This window comes from Dicentrarchus labrax, unplaced genomic scaffold, assembly GCF_905237075.1.
Source record: "Dicentrarchus labrax unplaced genomic scaffold, dlabrax2021, whole genome shotgun sequence".
In the NCBI taxonomy this organism is placed as follows: Eukaryota; Metazoa; Chordata; class Actinopteri; family Moronidae; genus Dicentrarchus; species Dicentrarchus labrax.
This window is the reverse complement of record NW_026136707.1, coordinates 12,087,889-12,108,397: the sequence shown is the minus strand read 5'-3', so window position 1 is coordinate 12,108,397 and position 20,509 is coordinate 12,087,889. Positions and strand designations below refer to the sequence as shown.

Genomic DNA, 20,509 nt, shown 5'->3' with positions numbered 1-20,509 from the left:
TAGTTTTTCTTCCAGTTAAATGGGTCAAATAATTATGAGGTTCAATAATTGAATATAGAACTTTAATAGTTACATAATGTAAAATACATATTCTTCAAAAAGTAATCTTGTGCATTTGCAATTTTCCTGGGTTAAACAGTTCAGGCACTTCTGTTCAATTATTAACCCAGACAGTAGAAAAACATAGGCTGCACGAGGACAATAAATTAAAGAATTTTCCTAAATACAGTAAAACACAACTTATTTGTTACTATGATCCCAGTGCATGAGGCACTATGATGTATAATAACTTCAGTGTATTGGCAGCTTTAATCACTGTACATTTGTCATTAGCAGTTTGCAGTTAACAGAATTTGGCATCAGAAATCACTAACAACTAAGGCTTGTTTCATCAAGTAGCTCCACCGGAACAGAAAAAATAACTTGGCATACTTGAGCCCTGCAGGACGGGGCGCCAACGTGAATGAATCTTTACAAACATGGAGAAGAATAAACAGAACAGTGTATGATACCGTGGGTCTTTATCACAGCAGATATTTTCACTTGTCATAGTGGGAAAAGTGTTACTACTATGTTACTAAGTGTCCCACTAAGATGTGACGGTGAGCCAGCATGAACAAACCTAGGAACCTGAAATTGAAGCGGCTAAAGTGGAATTCAGTCATTCATTTTATTATTTACACCTGTGCTTTTCCTACTGTCACATGTCCAAACATCTGCTGTGAAAAAGGCCCATAAAGTGGACAACTAATGAACAGTAGTACAGAAGTCGAAAGCACATTCAGACCCCAAGTGTTCCACTGAAGCTGTTCAATCTAAAAATGTTTGAATGTGAACCAGGGAATTGATGATAAAAGGCACAAGTGTTTAATCCAGCCCTCTGGAAACAAACAAAAAACCACAATCGGTGTAGCACTGCTCCCTGTGTCCTCTCTCTGTCCTCTTATTCCCTCCCGTGGCCCATCTGTGTGGTGACCAGCATGTGATAGACTCCCTTCTTGACCAGCAGCTGTTGATGCGTCCCCTGTTCGACCACCACTCCTCCCTGGAAGACAGCGATGCGGTCTGCGTTTTGGATGGTGGACAGACGGTGGGCCACAATGATACACGTCCTGCCCTTCCTGGCCTGGTCCAGCGCCTCTTGCACCACCTGGAAAGAGCAGAATGACGACGGTGACCTCACGTAAACTTAAATTTGGGGAATCTTTCAGTTTTCAGGTCCACTTCCTCTGCTGATTTATACACGTCTGCGTGCTCCTGTTTCATATTTACAGCTCTGATTTGATGAAACTTGCGTGTTCAATTAATTTTTTATGCATTTTCACTTAACTCTGTGTGTGTGTGTGTGCGTGTGTGCGTGCGTGCGTGCGTGCGTGTGCGTGACTGATGGAAGTACTGACGTTTGCTCCACTTTAACACCCAATTGTGAAAATCTATTCTTGTAACTTTTATTGCGTGTGGAGAGTTTCTTCTTTAATCTTTGGTATAATTTTATGGTTATTTATATCTTATCTTGTGCAATCAGTGTTGGCTGATAAGGATTATGACAATTTCCATTAGTTTAAGGAAGAAAATATCTGTAATTTGACCAAATGCAGAGCCTGACTGTAAACGACCACTCAGAAGACGAATCTTGCATTTACTACATTTTTCCTCTTTTATTTTAACTACATAAAATCTAATTTAAAGCTGTAAAACCTTTTAAAAACACTTAAATGGCACCTTAAACTCCTCATTGGTGAAATTAATGCTCAGCATTTGAAATTAGATTTCCTGTTTTGACAGATGTTTACACACATCGTTTTCATCAAGTAAAATCTAATGAAAATAACAAATTTGGGTTATTTTTGTATTCCCACTGGTGCATTTAGTTACTCTTGACTGGAAAAAAAAACGAACACCCACCTTTTCACTCTCTGTGTCGAGTGCAGAGGTGGCCTCGTCCAGGAGCAACAATTTGGGGTTGCGGAGGATGGCTCGGGCTATGGCGATTCGCTGCTTCTGACCACCTGACAGCTGCGCTCCCTTGTCGCCCGCCTGAGTGTTATACTTCTGCTCATACAGAGAGAGAGAGGGCACTTAATAATAAGACAAGCATTGTGTAATCTTTCATTTGAAATACTTTCTACTGAAGAAAAGGTAACACTTTATTTTAAGCTTTGTCCTGCCTGAGAGGAGAGCTTTTCTGACACATCAGGACATCCCAGCAGTTTACCTCCGGCAGGTTTTCGATGAAGTTGTGAATGTTGGCCGCTCTAGCAGCCGCCTCTATCTCCTCCATTGTTACAGAGCGGCTGTTGTCTCCATAGGCGATGTTTTCGCCTAAGGTGCAGTCGAACAGCACGGGCTCCTGGGATACGATGCCTATCTGGGCCCTCAACCAGTGGATGTTCAGCTCTTTTACATTCATATTGTCCAGCACCTGAACGAGGAAATGGTAGCAGAAATGATTGCAGAATGAGTAGTCGGGCTTGTACGTCTTAAACCTGCAATATAACTAACGTCTCTTTTTTGGTCTCCACCAACTGCCTGCTCTGGATTGATGAGAGCCGTGAGCAGGAACCAAAACATTGAAGTTGTGGGCCTTTTTAAAAGCTCCACAGAGTCAAACTAGTACACCATTATCTGTATCTGTTCAACTAACTACATTTTCTGTATTCGTGTCTGTAATTTTTTAAATATGTTTTTTAAAGAGTACGGATATTGACACATTTTACTTGTTTGATATCCGTGCTCACTCAACCCTAACTGTTAATATAAAAATACTGGATCATACTGCTTTAAAAGTTCAATAAGTCACCAAATCCCAGTTGGTGGGGATGCAAAAATAAAAATATTTCAAAAACATTTGCTACCTGAAGAGCAGCTGGAGAGGGGCTTTAAATTAGTGACCTCGTCATAACATAAAAGACCAGGAGATAGCAATAAAAATGCTGTTCTCCTTGACTTTCAGCAACAGTACATTCAAGATAAAATGAAATGGTTATTGCAGTAAAGATAAAAACACACACGCTACACAGAGCTCATACTCTTTAGTTCCCTGGCTCATCAGTACAGTGCTGTAAAGCAGCCATAAACACACGGTCCAGCTAACCATTAGCTAACTGACAGTAGGTGAAGAGGCACAAGCATTACTAAGAGCGTGGGTGTGTTATTTTTCTTCTCACCACTCTCCCCTCTCTGGGGTCATAGAACCTCTCCAGCAGCTGGATGGTGGTGCTCTTTCCACAGCCGCTGCTCCCCACCAACGCCAGAGTCTCTCCCATTTTCACATTCAGATTCAGCCCTTGGAGGATGGGCACATCAGGGCGCGAAGGGTAGTTGAACTTAACGTCGTCAAAGCTCACGTTACCATTAAAGTTCTCCTGGAGTTTTAAGAGATTTGAGAGAAGAGGGATATGTTAGCAGGTGTGTAAAGAACTGTAATATATGAACTGTGTTTGGTGTGTGGGGCTGTGTGTTATGTACCGGGGACTGTCCCTCCTGTGAAAGATTATCAATGGCGGGCACTTTGTTTATCAGCATCATGAGGTGGGAAGCTGACAGTTTGGCCTTAGCATAGTTTGGAGCGAAGGTGTTGGCCTCTCCGATAGCCATGGCGCCGTACAGAATAGCTGTAACCACACTGGAAGAGGAAATCAAATGTACTTACTTTTACCTTTCACATTTTTTTTTTTTTTTCATTTTTCTAGTTGAACTTTATTTAACAAGGTAATGTATTTCATCATTATACAACCAAGGTTGCACAACAAAAAGAAAGTTGTAGTAACTTCATGCTACACACACAGAACAGATAATTAAGTTAGGATAGAATAAAATAAAATGAAAATAAAACAATACATATACACCTAAAAGAAACAATTCTGCTGTAAAGAGCAGCAACAGGATAGTGATAATATGGATCCATCTTCACATAAATCTAGTGTTCATCCACTTTGACTGGGTTTGAGGCAATTATCATCATATTAAGAACAAATTCTTATTTACAGTGGCGGCTTTGACATTTAAAAGTCAATGGAGTGGACAGTAGGCTGACAGGAAATGATGACACCTTAACATTTCTGTGTACATTATGTGTTTGTAGATGTTTGTATGTGTAAAACTAGAATTTCCACCACATGGTTGTAAACTAAGCAGTTTACATTCTTGTCAATTCGCACTCAGATTATATGAATGAATGAATGAATGAATGAATGAATGAATGAAAGAATGAAATTGTATTATTGTGTTGTGAGGACAATTACGCCTGACAAGACACCAGATTCAACCAAGCCAGGACCAGAATACAGACTATACATCATCAAACAACAAAGACAGAAAATATAGAAACAACTAACGCGTCTTCTCATCATCAGACTTTCACAGGACTCATTGTCCACTTCACCCAATTCACACGACGATTTTCCTCCGCAATATTTATCGACCAACCTCAAGAGTCAGAGGCTGGCTTTGACAGAACGTTTTCAAACTTAGAGCTTTTTTTTTTTTCATAGCGATGACAAATTATCACTTTTGATATACAGCAAATCCAGCTTTATTCTGTCCTCTGCCATTTTGATTGAACGGTTCCTCAGACAGATTATTTCACATTTTCGGAGTCGGAGCAAATCTGTGAACCCGCAGAAAACATTGTATTCTGTATGGTGTCTACAGTTTTAGATTCTTTTGAGCCCTGCACCCCTGCAACATAGCTCAGTATGGGAGAAACATATGCATCGTTTTGGTGGGTATATATACAAAGATCTTTACATATGTTCAAATCCCAGAGACTCAATTCCAACCTCATAAGTTATAAAGTCATCGAGAAAGAAATCAAAGGACATCATCCTCAGTCAAATCTGACTCATGGACTATTTTCTCACACTAGTAAACTTTCATCTTGTAACAGAGTTCCAATGCACTCAGAATAAATAGTAATACCTTTGGTTAACCTTCACTTTTCCTCCCCATCATCAGGTCAACATTGTCCAATATGTTTGTTTATGACTTAATAAGTTCAAAACTAATGACATTCCCATCCCCCTTAGCGGTGCTTTGTGTTTAGTGCTAATTAGCAAATGTTAGCATGCTAACACACTAAACTAAGAGCATTTAGCTCAAAGCACTGCTGTGCCAAAGTACAACCTTTACAGAGGCACTAGCATAGCTGTTCCACACTGCTAACATTTCAAACCATAGAAAATCTGAGGGTTTACAGTGCATGTTAAAAATGCTCCATGGGGGTGGGGAGTTAATATTTCTGTGTTTTATAGTTTCTTGTTCCTTCAGAAGCTCAAGGTGCAGCGAACTTTGGACTTCCTCTTTGTGTAACAGGTAGAATAAAAGACAATGGCTCCTCCCAACAATGACATACTAAGTTATGTTAAGCTCCTGAAACACCTGTGTGTGTGTGTGTGTGTGTGTGTGTGTGTGTGTGTGTGTGTGTGTGTGTGTGTGTGTGTGTGTGTGTTGAATCACCAGTGGTAAAGGTGTCTAGTGTGACTACATGCTCTGGAGCCCATCTAGTTACAGCAGCCACATGCTTCAGGCCAGGGTAATTATTAAAAGCCATAAAAACACCCTTTCCTCCCAGCAAAAATGCTTTGGTCTGATGTTAAGATGCTAAGAGTATACGCAAACACTTCTCTGTCATAAACTAAAACTCCTGGCTGTTAATCAAGACAAAGTCATGCTGTCTATTTACTCACAGGAATACTCCCTCAGTATCCATCCTTCCTTCGTTAATGAGCCAAGCTCCAAAGCGGAAACAGCCTGCATAAGCAAAGTAGATCATGGACTGGGAGAAGGAGAAGGTAAAACCATACACATGGGCTTTTTTCTTGGAGTTCCTGTACAAAGAGTAAGAGAAAGGATAAATATAAAGATATTGATAAAAATACATTCATACTTTTGTTCATATATCTCAAGGAGATTATTTAAATAATGTAACTCCTCGTACTTGTATGGCACTTGGAGGTTTTCCTGATATAAAGACTCAAACTTGGGTTCTCTGTTGAGAGAGACGACAGTACGGATATTCTCGATGGCCTCTGTAGCGATCTGTAGAGACAAACCATACAAACATGGCATCGACTATACATCTCAAGGTCAGCGTTTCAACAAATGGTGCTCGTCCTTAAATGTAAGTAACAAGTCCTACTCTGGCACACTGAATCCATACCTTTCCAGCCTTCTCCAGCTCCTTCTTGTCTTCGGAAGCATGTCCGGTGAGCAGATTCATCTCTGCAGCTCCAGCCATTGCCAAGATGGGCACCAAAGCCAAGATAAGCAGGGTCAGCTCCCAGCCGTACACAAAAGAGATGATCACGCTGGTTCCCATGTTGGCGAAGTTCTGCGTGATTGTAGCCAAACGTACTCCTGCAGCCTGAACAAAGCAGACGACAAGATCGCGGATTTCATTAGAAGATTTGTTGTGCTGGTCTTTGGCAAACTACCTGTTTGTTTTGTGTTGGTGTGTGTGTGTGTGTCTGTGTGTGTGTGAGACAGCTGTTGAGTCTTACCCCTTGCACCTGGGCAGCGTCTGTGGCCAGTCTTGTAGTGAGCGCTCCAACACTGTTTTTGGAGTTGTCAAACCAGCCGAGGTCCTACAAGAAAACAGGGAAAAACATTTACCATTGACCATAAAAAATAATTTTGTGAAACACTATACTAATCATCAATCATATTGCACATTAAATTAAACAGGAAAAACTCTGCTACAAGCACATATAAGTCATATTTACACACACCAAACACAACTCCAACACAGAGTAAATTAATTATCAAATATCAAAATCTGTATAGCGTCATAAAGTCAACCCACTCGCCACATTTCCATTGCTAGTGCTCTGATACTTCATGCTACACAGTAGTTTTACATTCATTGTAAAAGTGTGAATTTTTATTCGGCTTAAATGAAATCCTTTATTTATGCTGTGTGCCATCTTAATTTAGTCTGAGCCAGTGACATACATACTGATACTAACACATCTGAACAAGTGTCACAAGTGTTCCTTGCCACCAAAATTATTCAAATAGACCTTGTAGTTGCAGAGACAATAATTTTAGGTATGTAATTTTCGAGCAGAGGCCTAAAAAAAGAGGCGGGTGCTTAAGAGGTTAAAGCGCCTGAAAAGATTAAACCTGAATTACTAAGTAATCAACAATAAAAGATTATGTTTGGAAAAACATGCTAGGTCATCATTTATTAACAGTTTAACACAAAAACAAATCCTAATGCGTGTATGTGGTTTAGTCAAATTGGACTTCTTTTAAACTCTTGATTGATCTTGAAAAAATGACATCATCTACGTCTCTCATTTCAGTTTGTTGCTCTCACCTGTCTCATCATGGCCGTAAAGGCCTTGAGTCTCAGCTTCTGGGTCAGAGTCTCTCCAGATTTACCAAAACAGTAACCCTGTTAAATGTTTACAGACAGAAGACATGAGTACACCTTCTCTTATAATTCTCTGCAGGAAAGTGTATTTCCCAAAAGGTCAAGTTATTCCTTTGAGGAAAGGGAAGTCAGCGTGCAGTGTGTGTGTGCACCCATACCTGTAGAAACATGGTGAAAAAGGACGCAACTCCAATAGCAACAAACATCAGGGAAAATAATATAGATTTTTCCCTCACAACTTCTGGATCTGGGTTTGCAAAAATCTGAGAGGATAAAAAACATTTTTTACTAAATTTATAGCTTTCTACAACATTGACATGAAACATTAATCTGTTGTGGTTCACAGCCACTGGGAGAAACCTACAACAATGATCTTGGAGAAGATGACAGCGAACAGTGGCTGCATTGCTCCGTTGATTATGGCACTGATGGTTCCCACTAGAATGTACGGCCACTCAGCAACGTTTAGACGCAGCACTTTAATGAACGACACAGGGGGAACATCTTCTTCCTGCAGAAAGGGGGAGAAAGAGTTGAGTCACACTTTCTCTCTGCCTCTCTCCCATTATTTTCTTTGGGAAGAGACTGAGACTGTGGGGCTGAATTTAGTACTTAACTGCTTGAATGTGGGGAAATGTGGAGGGAAAGAGGGGTTAGAGAAGCAAGTAGAGACCCATTTTACCAATCTTATATTTAAACTGTGTGTTACAATAGGGTTACCTTCTACATACTGTAGTTCAGAGGCATGGCTAGGGGAGAAAATATAAGATCTGCCCAGGAGGCACAAGACCTGTTCCATCTGTACCCAGGCAGGATCACATCAGGGTTAACAGACTGCATTAATAAGGAGAGAATATTGTAAGCCTAATGATACTCGTGGAATTGAAATATTCATGTATTTATGTCACTTTTTTTTTAATTTCAAGTTTCTTCAGATAAAATGGGATATAATTTTATCAGGAGTCGTATACAATATTAATCAAGATAAGGAAGGTTTGGATCAGACCAAAAAATTAATTTAAGATGCATTTATTCTAGAGATAGGGAGATGGGGCCGCCTATCACTCAACCATAGTATAATCTAGTAGTGGGGAAAAAATCTGATTAAATAGTTGAGACATGGTCCTGCCCACTACCACACCTAGATATTTAAAGATATGATCGTGAATGGAAACTGTGATAGCCTTAGGGGAAAAGTTCACTTTGAGATAAATTTGTAATCTGAGTACCTCAGAACTGACATAATATTTGGTATTGACCTTTTTACAACATAATAATAAATCGCCAGCATATAATGAGATAATGAGACCTTGTGCCCCCTCCCCCATCTGTAAACCCTATCATAACCATTCAAACCATCCAAAGCCTAAGGGTTCGATAGCAAGGACAAATAAATGAGGGGAGAGGGGACTTATGGATACTGTTTATGGATCTAAAAGAGAGGCAAGAGAAGACAGTTATAATAACCTCACACATGCAACACATTTTTACTGGAACCAAACTTGTGATGTGTTGAGATAGTTGGAGAGATCTTTAACTTCCGAGATGTCTTTATTGCAAATGTTGACCCAGCCACTCAAACCCCAGAGATGTTGCACCACAGCTCACCTCTTCTGCCTGGTCATGCTTGAACTTTTGTTTTTCCTCTTTATCTCCTTCTGAGGCAGCAAACGAGGAGCCTCTTGTGGACTTTCTTCTGTGCAGAGAGGACTTAGAGGGGGACTTGACTAATGGGCTCTTCTCACTCTCAAACAGCTCGCTGTCTGCCTCCTCATCCTCTATTTGCTGAAAGGTCTGTAGTAAGGATAAACAGGAGGAAACCACAAATACAAACAATATCAAAGAGTGACCATTTCCAGTTCCAGTTCAACCAAGTGGTGTGTCCAAGTGTTTATGTGTATGTTACCTGCATGGTGACCAGTGTATGGTAGACTCCCTCTTTTTCCATCAGTTCGCTGTGAGTCCCTAGCTCTACAACTTGACCGTTCTGGATGCCAGCGATTAAGTCAGCATTTCTGATGGTTGAGAGGCGGTGGGCAACAATGATGGTGGTACGACCCTGTCGGACCTGCACACAAAGATATATATTTTTGTTTCTATTCTTACGTTAACAAAAAGGAGCTAAAATGTTTATTTATGTACAGACAAGAATCAAGAGTCTATGTTCATGTTGGTGGCTCTGTGAGGCTGTAGGCACAATGGCGCTTTAAACTAAATGCTAACATCAGCTTGCTAATATGCGCTCAAGCAGGTAATGTTTACCATGTTCAACATCTTATTATAGCAAGTAAGCATACCAATATTTGATGCTATTGGTTTAGCAAATATTTGGTAAAAAATCAAAGCATTAGACATCGTCGAATTTTGAGTTGCTGGTGGCGCAACTGGAAAACTCAGGGGATCACAAAAGTCCTTCCATCGACTGAGCACCATGGATATCCATCCAATATTTGTCACAACCAAGCTTTTGTAATAGTCTCCACACTCTGTATTACAGCATCAGTTGACGCACATTGGCCCCAATTTGTTCCTTTAGAAAAGGAATGACTGTGAAAAAGTGAATACATTTGTCTCAAAATTAAGTATGTCCCATTCTCCCAGGGACAATAAAAATGCTCTGGGACAGTAGATAAATGTATGATTACAAATCAAATGATTCCCTTTATGAGTCATGTAATATATTTCATTTTAATTATGGGGTTTTTGAGACTAATATCGATTTTAGAGGCGATAAATTCACAGATTACCGCAGTGGCGGCCAATAAAGTGTATTTTTGAGCTAGAAATGAAAATCGACCGACTTTGCAAAGGTACTCAGATAGCTGCTTTGTTAAAAAATAACGTATATAACTATATACTATACTATATATATAACTTATATATTTAAGGTTAACAAAACTAAATTAACATGTTAAATAACTAAACATATAGGCTACTCTGTCAACCAATTCTAGAAAAAACACTGAGAAAATAAAGAATAAATAAACAGTTAACATCAGTACTATAAAAACTTTTTGCATTATATACCAGTGGAATATTGGTGCATATGGGATGAAATATACGCCGATACCAAATTCAGTGACTTATTCAGAACTTCAGGTGACAAGGCGAGGAATATATTCAAATATATTGTGTTGTAATTCATTTCCAATGCATGCTGCACAGCTCTTCTGCCAACAGCGTTTAGGGTCTCTCCCTCTCCTCAGGCAGTCAGTAGGTGGGGCACGTTTGACCTTCTCTCTTACTCTTTCTCTCCGGATCTCTGGATTAGGGTGTTTCTGTGTCTTGTATGTAAATAGTTTGTTTGGGCTTGTAAATATTTAAGTACTTCATTTGATCTTCTACCTCCCTTTGTAAAACTCAAATATACGATGTCCCTGTAGTGAGTTTGTGATTATTTGGCTAAATAATAAAAATGTGTGTACGTATATTTCCATTGCTCTATATCAATAAGGGACAAGTTTCTATTTGTATTATATTTTGCAGTAATTCATTTATTGATCAAACAGTGACTAAAGGAATAATGAAAACACCTAAGCTGAATATATGTATAATGCAGGAAACAACTAGCACAACTTCTGTTATTAAACTATATTCATTATGTAAAATGAAAAAGAGAACCTCAATTTAGGACAATGGTTGTTGAGTTTGGGACAGATGATAGTAGAATTCAGGACAGTTGTGGGACACTGAGAAAAAGATACTTCTGAGCCCTGATCACAAATGATCAGAACGTGGTCCATTAGCTCACATAGAATTTGGAAAGTCTAGAGGAGCTGTATGATCACATTATTTTATCCGATTCATGCCCTGGTAGCTCACCTACCGCTCCTTCCTGTAGTGGCCATGGGTTTGAATCCAACTCCAGAGTACTGAAGTAATCCTATTCATAGCATGTATCTGTGTGTGTTTGTACCTTGTCAAGTGCAGCCTGCACAATGGTCTCACTCTCAGCATCAAGTGCAGATGTGGCTTCGTCCAGCAGAAGGATTTTGGGGTTGCGGACCAGAGCTCGAGCAATCGCAATCCTCTGCTTCTGTCCTCCGCTCATCTGAGTCCCTCGGTCTCCAACCAGCGTCTCAAACTTCTGCTCAATGATAAGAGTCTAACAATTAGCAAGTGGAAGACAGAGATCTTGATAAGCCCAGAGGACAGGAGGTCATAAATGCATTCGTACATCGGGAAGGTTCATGATGAAGTCGTAAGCATTAGCCTCCTTAGTAGCTTGTTCGATCTCCTTCTGCGTCACATCAGGGCGGCCGTATCTGATGTTCTCAGCTATGGTGGTGGCAAAGAGGATGGGCTCCTGACTCACCACTCCAATCATCTCTCTCAGGTAGCGGATGTTAAGAGAACGGATGTCGTGACGGTCAATAAATACCTAAAAAGTGGGAGCCAAACAGACGCAGCATTTAATTAAATTTTAACAAAGCCATATATATTTGAAACAGTATCTCCTCTCTTGTTGTTAAAACAATTATTTGACCATTTGGGAAATAACCTTATTTGTTTTCTTGCCAAGAGTTGGATGAGAAGATCGATACCACTCTCATGTCTGTGTGATAAATAATAACAATAGATAAAGAAACTACTGCCAGTTAGCTTAGCTTAGCACAAAGACTGGAAACAGGGGGAAACAATTAGCCTGGTCCTGCCAAAAGCTAACAAAGTCAGCCTACCAGTGCTGCTGAAGCCCACTAACTAACACGTTGCAGCTGGTTGCCTGGCAACCTCACAGTGATCACAAGCACTTGCTAGCTGTCTTCCTCTGATTTCCGTCTTTATGCTAAGCTAAGCTAACCGTCTCGTGGCTGTAGTTTCTTATTTACCGGACAGACATGAGAGATTCAATCTTCTCTTCAATCAGTCTTTCATTGAGAAAACACGATTTGAAGCATATGAGGTGCAGTTCTTAACTCTTTTAGTGTATTTTAGTATCCAGATGTACTTGAGTCCAATGTGTCGGTACACTGTAAAGCATCATACCGATGTCGTTGCATTTTCCATTTACGACAATTTCTGATGATCTTTCACACAGCACACTGTAGTGTCATCAGAGCATGCAGACTTGATATTCAGAGTTCAAGCAAGAAACTCCAAGTTGATTTTCATTTTGTTGGAAAAAGAATGAAAACCAATAGCAGAGAACTAACCAGCTGTGACACGGTGTATACATGACTTACGGTAAATGGGAACAAACAAAAAAAAACATGTAGGATTAAATAAATCCACTAATGAGAAGATATCTTATATCTTGTAAATCCTAAAACTTCTCTTTAATACTAGTGGATATGACGACAATACTGAATCAATCCTTTGAATGAAGTTACTTACAGATCCTTCCAGAGGATCGTAGAACCTCTGCAGCAACTGGATCGTGGTGCTTTTACCACAGCCGCTGCTACCCACCAAGGCAATGGTCTGTCCACTCTTCACGCTCAGACACAAGTTATTTAATATCTAAAAGTGATAGGAATGCGAGTTATGAGATACAGTTTGAAGTAATATAATAGAGATATATATTGTTCAGTAAACAGAATCTATGGGGAACATACTTTGACATCTGGCCTTGCAGGATAGTTGAAGTGGATATCCTTGAACTCTATGTCTCCGCTGATAGAGTCAGGCTTGAAACCGGCCTCTGAAAAGCTGTCGATGCTTGGTTTCTGTTGAGACAAGAGTGGACAACTTTATAACTTTATAAAAAAACAACAACTCAGCCTTGTTCTGTTTGGCCACAGTTGGATGAAAAACCTGATTCTTATCATAACCTCAAACAGACAATAGGAGGAAGGCTGTAACCCTCGAGGTTAGGGTGAGGGTATTTAAAAAGGCTAATGTTTATTTCCATAGCTCTTTGTGTTTTCACAGCCACTCTCTGTGTGGTTAAATACACAAATCGCTACTCTGCCTTCTCTTGCTGCTGACAAAGTTTGAGGTCTGTGTTGTTGGAGGATTTGAGACTGTTTCATGTTGCTCTTGGAGGCCTCACCCTTTGGTATTAGAGTCTAGAGAGTAAGGTTTATCCATAAAGCACCTTTCTAGATAAGACATCATAATGTGCTTTACAATAAAAAGACAAATGGGAGGTATAAAATGTTAAAGCAAGGTGTCCACAGATATTAAAGCTGCAGTAGGCGAAATCTCATATCACTCCGCTGAGCCTCTCCCACCAAACCCACAAGGTCAAACATAAGCAGAATAATGATGGTGTACTGATTCATTAAAATCTGTTTTGTTCTCCGAATTGTGCAGTGCTCTGACTGCGTACTAGTCCCACACAGTGAATTGAAACACGGCTGTATGTTCACTTCAGCTCGCTAAGAGCGGTCGTTCGTAAAGGATAAACCAGTGAACTGAGAATTTAGTTGGAGCATCTGTGTATCAGTGTGTTCATGTTCACTGTGCAGAACAGTGCCATTATATATGTGTGTGGGTGCACATGTACGGTAAAGCTGTTCCTACCATAATTTGTACAGAATGTATATTTTTGCAAGCAGCCCTAATTTTTTTACCTAATTATTAATTAAAATATTTGGTACTACTTCCAGACTTCAAGACAAGAGAGGGAGGAAGAGGGAGTGACTCACAACACAATCTCTTTGTGTCGCACATGAGTCAGTGTATCACTGCATGTTCACTTGCTACTGTCTGGTTTGGTCAAAATAAATCCTTATTTCACTGATGAGAAAGACGATAGATGACAAAACGTTTCAAACACTCCCCTCAGTGGCACACAAATAGACTTACATACATTTAAATGCACACACAGGATAAAAACACAGGCAAGGGAAGTGTGACTTCATTCTCTGCTCAGGACACCATCACTCAATTACAAATTGTTGTTTGCTGTTATATTAATGTTTTAAATCTCATATATATATATAAGTCCAGTTGGCGGGAGAAACGAAGTTTCAGTTTCAGTTTTGGAGCATAGAAAAACCAAAAAGCCCCAAGAAGAGATTTCATACTTTTTCAGTTTTGCTTGAGGCTGTGTGCATGCTAATTTGTGTTCATATGTAAACAGATGTACTACTCAACCAGTAGTTTGTAGAGTATAGTATTCTGTATCTTTGCTTGTAAACTAATTTGAATGTGTGCAGTCATAGTGACGGGCTAACAGGCGCACTGTAAATTGAACACAGGCCTGGCCGGTCTGCCTGAAATTACCCTATAAGACCTCCAGTTAAACACACCTGCTCTGCTGTGTGTTTCTGAAGCTATTTGACCATTTAACATTTAACTGTTCTGTTGATGAGTTCCATGACAAAGAAGCCATCGTAGATGTGTGATAATGGTGCAATATCTGCAAAACTTTTAACCTCACAGTACATTCACAGTAAGTTCAGGAAAGGGAGGGCCACAGCTGTGCAATATCAACCAAGTGACCTGAAATCTTCATTCAAACAGCAGGTGCTCCAATTAGAGCAAAATCCAACATCTCATTACTGACTCCAAGTTTTATCAAAGCGGCCTCCCAGAGTGCCCGAGTACAGAGGTGCATGTTCAGTAATACAAACTGACAACTGTCCAGCGGCAAAAAGATGAATAAAAATCTTTTGACATGTGTGCTTTGCAGGGAAAAGAATTGTTGCATTCCTTACATGATCAATAATGCTGTACACTTTATGTGCAGCTCCCCGGGCACTGGCAAAGGTCTGGATGTTGGGAGAAGTCTGTCCCACAGTGAATGCTCCAATAAGCACCACGAAGAACACCTTAAGACACACACACACACACACACACACACACACACACACACACACACACACACACACAAATCAGTGTTAGCTGCACCAACCCTCTTTTTCAGAGTCTCAAAATCAGAATCGGGTCTACTGCCAAGTACGTTTTTACACGAACAAGGAATTTGTCTTGGTACATTGGTGCATAAAAATCATACAAAAGTACTTTTTAAAATGTAAATAAATAAAGATAAAGATAAAGATAAAGATAGATGCTTAAAGGCAAAAAATTATTACAAATTATATCATAATGTGTCTACTCACGGTGAGTAGAGTCCCAACGGTGTACTCTCTACTCAGGACGAGCGTACTTCCGTACCAGAAGGCCAGGGCATAGGACACGTAGATCATCATAAAAGTGAAGCCCATGGCAATGTTAGCAGACATCGCCTTCTTTACCCCCATGTTTTTAGCATTCTCCAAGTTCTTGTTATATCTGCAACAGGCACACAGACACAATCAAAGTTAGAGTTAAATATAAATGAGATTGCAACGACAATGGGCCCTTTGGCATCAACAAATATCACATCAGTAGAAAACACTAATCCAATTCTGTGGGGTTTTTATTGATTTTATCTAGTTACCGCCTTTTTGGGCCTTTTTCCTCGGTCTTTGATCATTTTATAGCCCAATATTTATTTGCCCTGCACAGATGTTTTGCTTTGTTGAACAGAAAAAGGGCACATTTGTTCTCATAACTTCCTGTCAGATTAGTACAACAGAAAAAGCTATCAGGGTAGCTGACCTAAAGCACCTACAAACTACTGATAATTTCACCTCAACCACAATATGAATTTTAACTATTAACCATCAATCTTATTTGGTTTTAAATATGACTTAAACATTCTGCTTTCTTTTAAATATAATTTTTATTTGATTATGATCATGATTAATATTATTATTATGATGATGATAACTACGGATCTATGAATGACTTTAACTCAAACACTGAATATTTTCCACACAGTTGAGCGATATATAACAAACTGTACACACCTGCTGATTTCTTTGTCCTGACCACTGAAGGCAAACACTGTCCTAATAGCCGAGAGCACCTCTTCTGCCACAGCTCCAGCTTTGGCATATGCAGTCTGCTCTTTACTAGTGAAAGTGGCCAGCACCTATTAAAGTAGATGACATAATGTCAAAAAGAATACCTGCGGAGGGCTGTGAGGAACGATGGGCAAGGAGAACTCAAACGTTAAAAGAGGAACAAGACTACGGAGGGATACTTACCTTACTGTAAAGTGCAGCTGAAATGCCCAGCAGAGGGCTCACAGACAGAATGACGAGAGTGAGTTTCCAGCCTTTGCTGAAGCCGATGATAAAGGATGCGAGGAAGGTGGTGAAGGCCTGGATCAGCATCCCCGTCTTGTCACCAATACCCTCCTGAATCTTATAGACGTCACTGTGCATGCAAATATAAACAACATGTCCACCAATGTCAGATCTTTAGAGTACCTCAACATGTATGTGTCACCAATGAAACAAATCCTGATTTTAATGTTTTAACTTCAGATAAAGGGTTATATTATACCTGATTCATATCATTCAGCAACAATTTTGATAGTTGTCTATGTAATTCTTTAAAGAAAAAGTGCCAAAAACCTTCTTAATTGTCAATATTTGCTGTTTTCATAGATTTCTATGATGGTAAATTGAAGTTTTGGACTGTTAGCTGGACAAAACAAGCAATTAAAAATGTCAACTTGGGCTCTGGGAAATTATGGCCATTTTTCCTTATTTGCAGACATTATATAGACCAAATTATTAATAAAATATTTAAATTATCTGCACATTTTTAAACAAATTGTAAGTTGCGGCCCTACTTTACAGTAACATGGCTGCAGACATTTAAAGCAGGGCTGATGCAGGTCAGCTATACCTCAGGATTACACTACCAGAAATATCAACTAGTGTGTGTGGTTTCTCTGTTACCCACTCTGTGAGACGTGTGTTGAGCTCTCCTGTCTCGTTGACATCAAACCAGCCGATTTCTTGTTGCATGATGCAGTGGAAAAACAATCTGCGGATGCGTTTGACCTGGCGCCCAGCTGCCAGGGTCCAGAAGGCCACCTGCATGTAGGCTGCCACCAGCACCATGGCCCCCATGATGGAGTAGTAGATGGCAAAGCTGGAAGAAGAAAAGTATTATGACACATATGACTTGAAGTTGAGTTGAATACAATGATAGATGGTTCAAAGTAAATTATTAATGCAACTATTGCATCTGAAATTTTAGATTTTTAAGTTCCCTGGGCTTCCTGCACTTATGAAACGCTTCACAAACACAACAATGAACTTTAAATTAAACATTTTTGGACATATTATCATCTGTTTATGCTGGTCACTTACCCCTGCATGTCCTCTTGTAAGGTGCTGTTTTTCGTGAGGTTGGCAAAATCTGAAGACACACGGTAACAAAAGACATTGTTATAAAAGGTGTTATACAAACTGCTTCTTAATGATCTATTTCAGGTAATTACTTGTGCCTGTGACTGTAACTGAAAACTCACTGGGGTTGTTCCTGCTGATGTGGGAATACTTGGCGTTACTTATGAAGCTGTCTGTCATGTCTCCAAACACAACACACATGAGAGGAAGCACTACCCCGTTGACCATGGCCATCACTGTCCCAATTAGGATCAGCAGAATGTCCACGCCGTTCGCAAACCTGAACTTTACTCACATAAAAGAGACAGAGATCAAAGAGAGAACAGCAGATATCAGTACATGCAGTTCGTGGATGCTCATGATTGTCTGGATGGGAAAACATTTTTTTAATCACGCAATCAGAACAGGGACAAAGCTTAAAGTCTAAGAAGCTATTATATTTTCACAGCAGGGGATTGGCGGGGTCCACCCAAACAACAGGAGGATGTGTTGCACACCCATCCTCTCTCCCTGCTTCCCCTGTTACCTCACACACACTGACACACACATTGAGAGTGACACACACACACACACACACACACACACACACACACACACACCCCCCTTGCGGTTATGTTTGTAAGATCACACCACTTCTAGATGTCTTGCAACCTCAGTTTTGACCTTTTAACCTCATAAACAGCTTTTCCTGGTTAGTCAGGGTTCCCACTCTTTTTAAGAAAATAATTTTCCAGGAGTATCCAGGACGGCACTTATAATGGTGGTCATTATTTAAGGGCCACTTTCCTGCTTGGTTGCTCTCACCACAGCTGATTTTTCCACTTTCTGCAATCGACTACAGTTTTCCTCTAATCGTAACATTAATTTGGCCGCAACACAGGCTAAAATACAATTTAAATACACGGGACAAAACTGTCAAAATCAATTTCAAGGTGTTTCCATGACTGAAAAACTTTCCAGGTTATTTAAGACATGTGGGAACCCTGTTACAGCTCTCTCTCTCTCTCTCTCTCTCTCTCTCTCTCTCTCTCTCTCACACACACACACACACACACAGACACCTTGCCGTTCTGCTTATAAGATCAAAATCACTTTTCCTCGTTAGTGCTCTTTTATTTTAGAAAAGTAGAAAGTGAAAAATAAAGCTACATTAACAGCTTGAAAAGCATAATAACACCTGATTCTGACAGAAAGAGATCACAGTGTGATAACTGATCTTACCAGATCAATGGGGCCGACCTGGGGGACCTTTGGTGGTTTTTCTTCCTTCTTCTTTTCATCATAGTCACTGGAGGAGTTATAAAATAAAAGTTTAAAGTGTGAGAATAACACAGTGAGGTTTATATGAACTACTTCTGTTTTTAAAATCATTACACTTGACACCGATTAGAGAAAGAGATAATTTAATACCTTAAATCTCCATTTTGTTGACGTTTGGCTGCGGCCAACATTTCCATCTCTCCGTTCGCCTCCATGTCTGGGTCCTGTTAGAGGAACAACCTGTTTACAGCTCAGTCCAAACAATTTATATTATCCCCAATGAACTAAAAAAAAAAAAAAAAAAAACATCAAATCCCCGAAGAGCAGTTTAGAACTCAAAGTGTATCATAAAACTGTATCATATACGTTTATGAAACACTCTGGCAGGGGTATCAGATAAAAGTAGAATAAAATAGAAAGATTAAAACCTAGGTAGACTTCTGTTTGTCCGCCGTTGTCGCCCCAGGCCCCGCTCAGTGCTCAGGTCTATTTTTGACAGAGGTGGTGATCCTCTGCACGCCTGGACCAAAGGCTGTCCCGTCCGTCCTCACTCTCCTCCCCCTCCTCCCCCTCCGCCTCTCTCCCCTCCTCCTCACGTGGCTTTACAGCAGCTGTACTAAAGATCCGTCCTCAGTAAAATAAACAACAGATTTGTCTTATTTGTGGCTCATTCATTCATCATTGGCTTTTTTTTCTTTTTCTCCGGATCCGCTGAACGAGGCTTCATAAAGAGACTCCAGTCCGTCCACATCAGGCAGGGGTGTGGCTCAGCTATATGCATATATAATACACAGAGACAGATTAAAAGGAAACTCCTGAATCAGTGAGTGGAGAAACATAATGTGCAAAATGCTTCCACAATTTGATTAAGTAATTAACATCCAGTCAGGCTCTGTGGAGAGACTATCAGCAAGAGCAGTCTGTTGACAATCATAAAGAGGGGTAATATAATAACCCCTCATTATAAAGGGATGCATGTATGAGAGTTCAGTGCAACCATAGGCTCTACAGAAATGTGGAAAAAGGTGATATGTCAGATGAGTAATCTGTTCAGACCGAGACAGAAGAATGTGTTCATCCCTCCAAATCAGTACCAAGGTGTATTGTGGGTGTTCTGGTGGCCCAACACTTTACTAAGACAATTGATGTTGGTCCGTCCACCAGTACCCGGCCCTCACTGACTAAATATCTGATTTGTTTATTCTGTTAAAAAACTGAAATAGTTTGGTTGGTTATGTGCCTCACATCTTTACAGAGACAACAAGAGGATGGTTGTTCTCATGTGTCTAATTTATGCTAAGATAAGCTAATTGGCTGCTGATTTAGCAGACACATAAAAAAGTGGTATTGATCTACTCTTCTAACTATTGGCAAGAAAACAAAGAATATTTGAGTGAATATTTAAATGTCAATCTATCCTACTGGAACCACATTTTTCCGGCGGTGTATTGTTTTCTATAAAACTATTCTGTAACGTTTGTTTGCATTTATTCTTAAAAAGAGGATAACAGAAAAAGCAAATTAATGGACAGGCTGCCAATGTACAGTATAGCTTTGTCCCACAACTTGTAGTATAACAAGTCCATTAAACATTAACCAATCAATTGTTTTTTTAAGAAAATGTTTTTATTTTTTATTTAATTTGTTTTACAAATGTCATATATGTTAGTATAGGATCGTTGTGTGGTATTGCTGTTTCTTATAGGGTATTCTGTGCAGTACTTGGGACTAACAT

At 39.8% G+C, this 20,509-nt stretch overlaps 1 protein-coding gene across 1 annotated transcript; it reads right to left on the bottom strand.

The window, feature by feature from the left end:
• Window positions 1-45: 45 nt before the first annotated feature.
• abcb4 (ATP-binding cassette, sub-family B (MDR/TAP), member 4) lies at window positions 46-19,305 on the bottom strand. Its single transcript, XM_051405669.1, has 28 exons — window positions 19,203-19,305; window positions 18,925-18,998; window positions 18,736-18,802; window positions 17,637-17,799; window positions 17,476-17,524; window positions 17,063-17,254; window positions 16,357-16,528; window positions 16,117-16,241; window positions 15,385-15,556; window positions 14,980-15,093; window positions 12,931-13,041; window positions 12,710-12,835; window positions 11,553-11,756; window positions 11,292-11,462; window positions 9,282-9,443; window positions 8,984-9,169; window positions 7,740-7,886; window positions 7,534-7,638; window positions 7,319-7,396; window positions 6,501-6,584; window positions 6,161-6,364; window positions 5,939-6,039; window positions 5,688-5,828; window positions 3,469-3,625; window positions 3,168-3,365; window positions 2,216-2,422; window positions 1,906-2,052; window positions 46-1,150 (listed from the first exon to the last, which is right to left on the bottom strand). The coding sequence occupies exons 2-28, from the start codon at window positions 18,987-18,989 to the stop codon at window positions 944-946; spliced, it is 3,855 nt and encodes a 1,284-aa protein (XP_051261629.1). The 5' UTR covers window positions 18,990-18,998; window positions 19,203-19,305; the 3' UTR covers window positions 46-943.
• Between the last annotated feature and the right edge of the window lie 1,204 nt (window positions 19,306-20,509).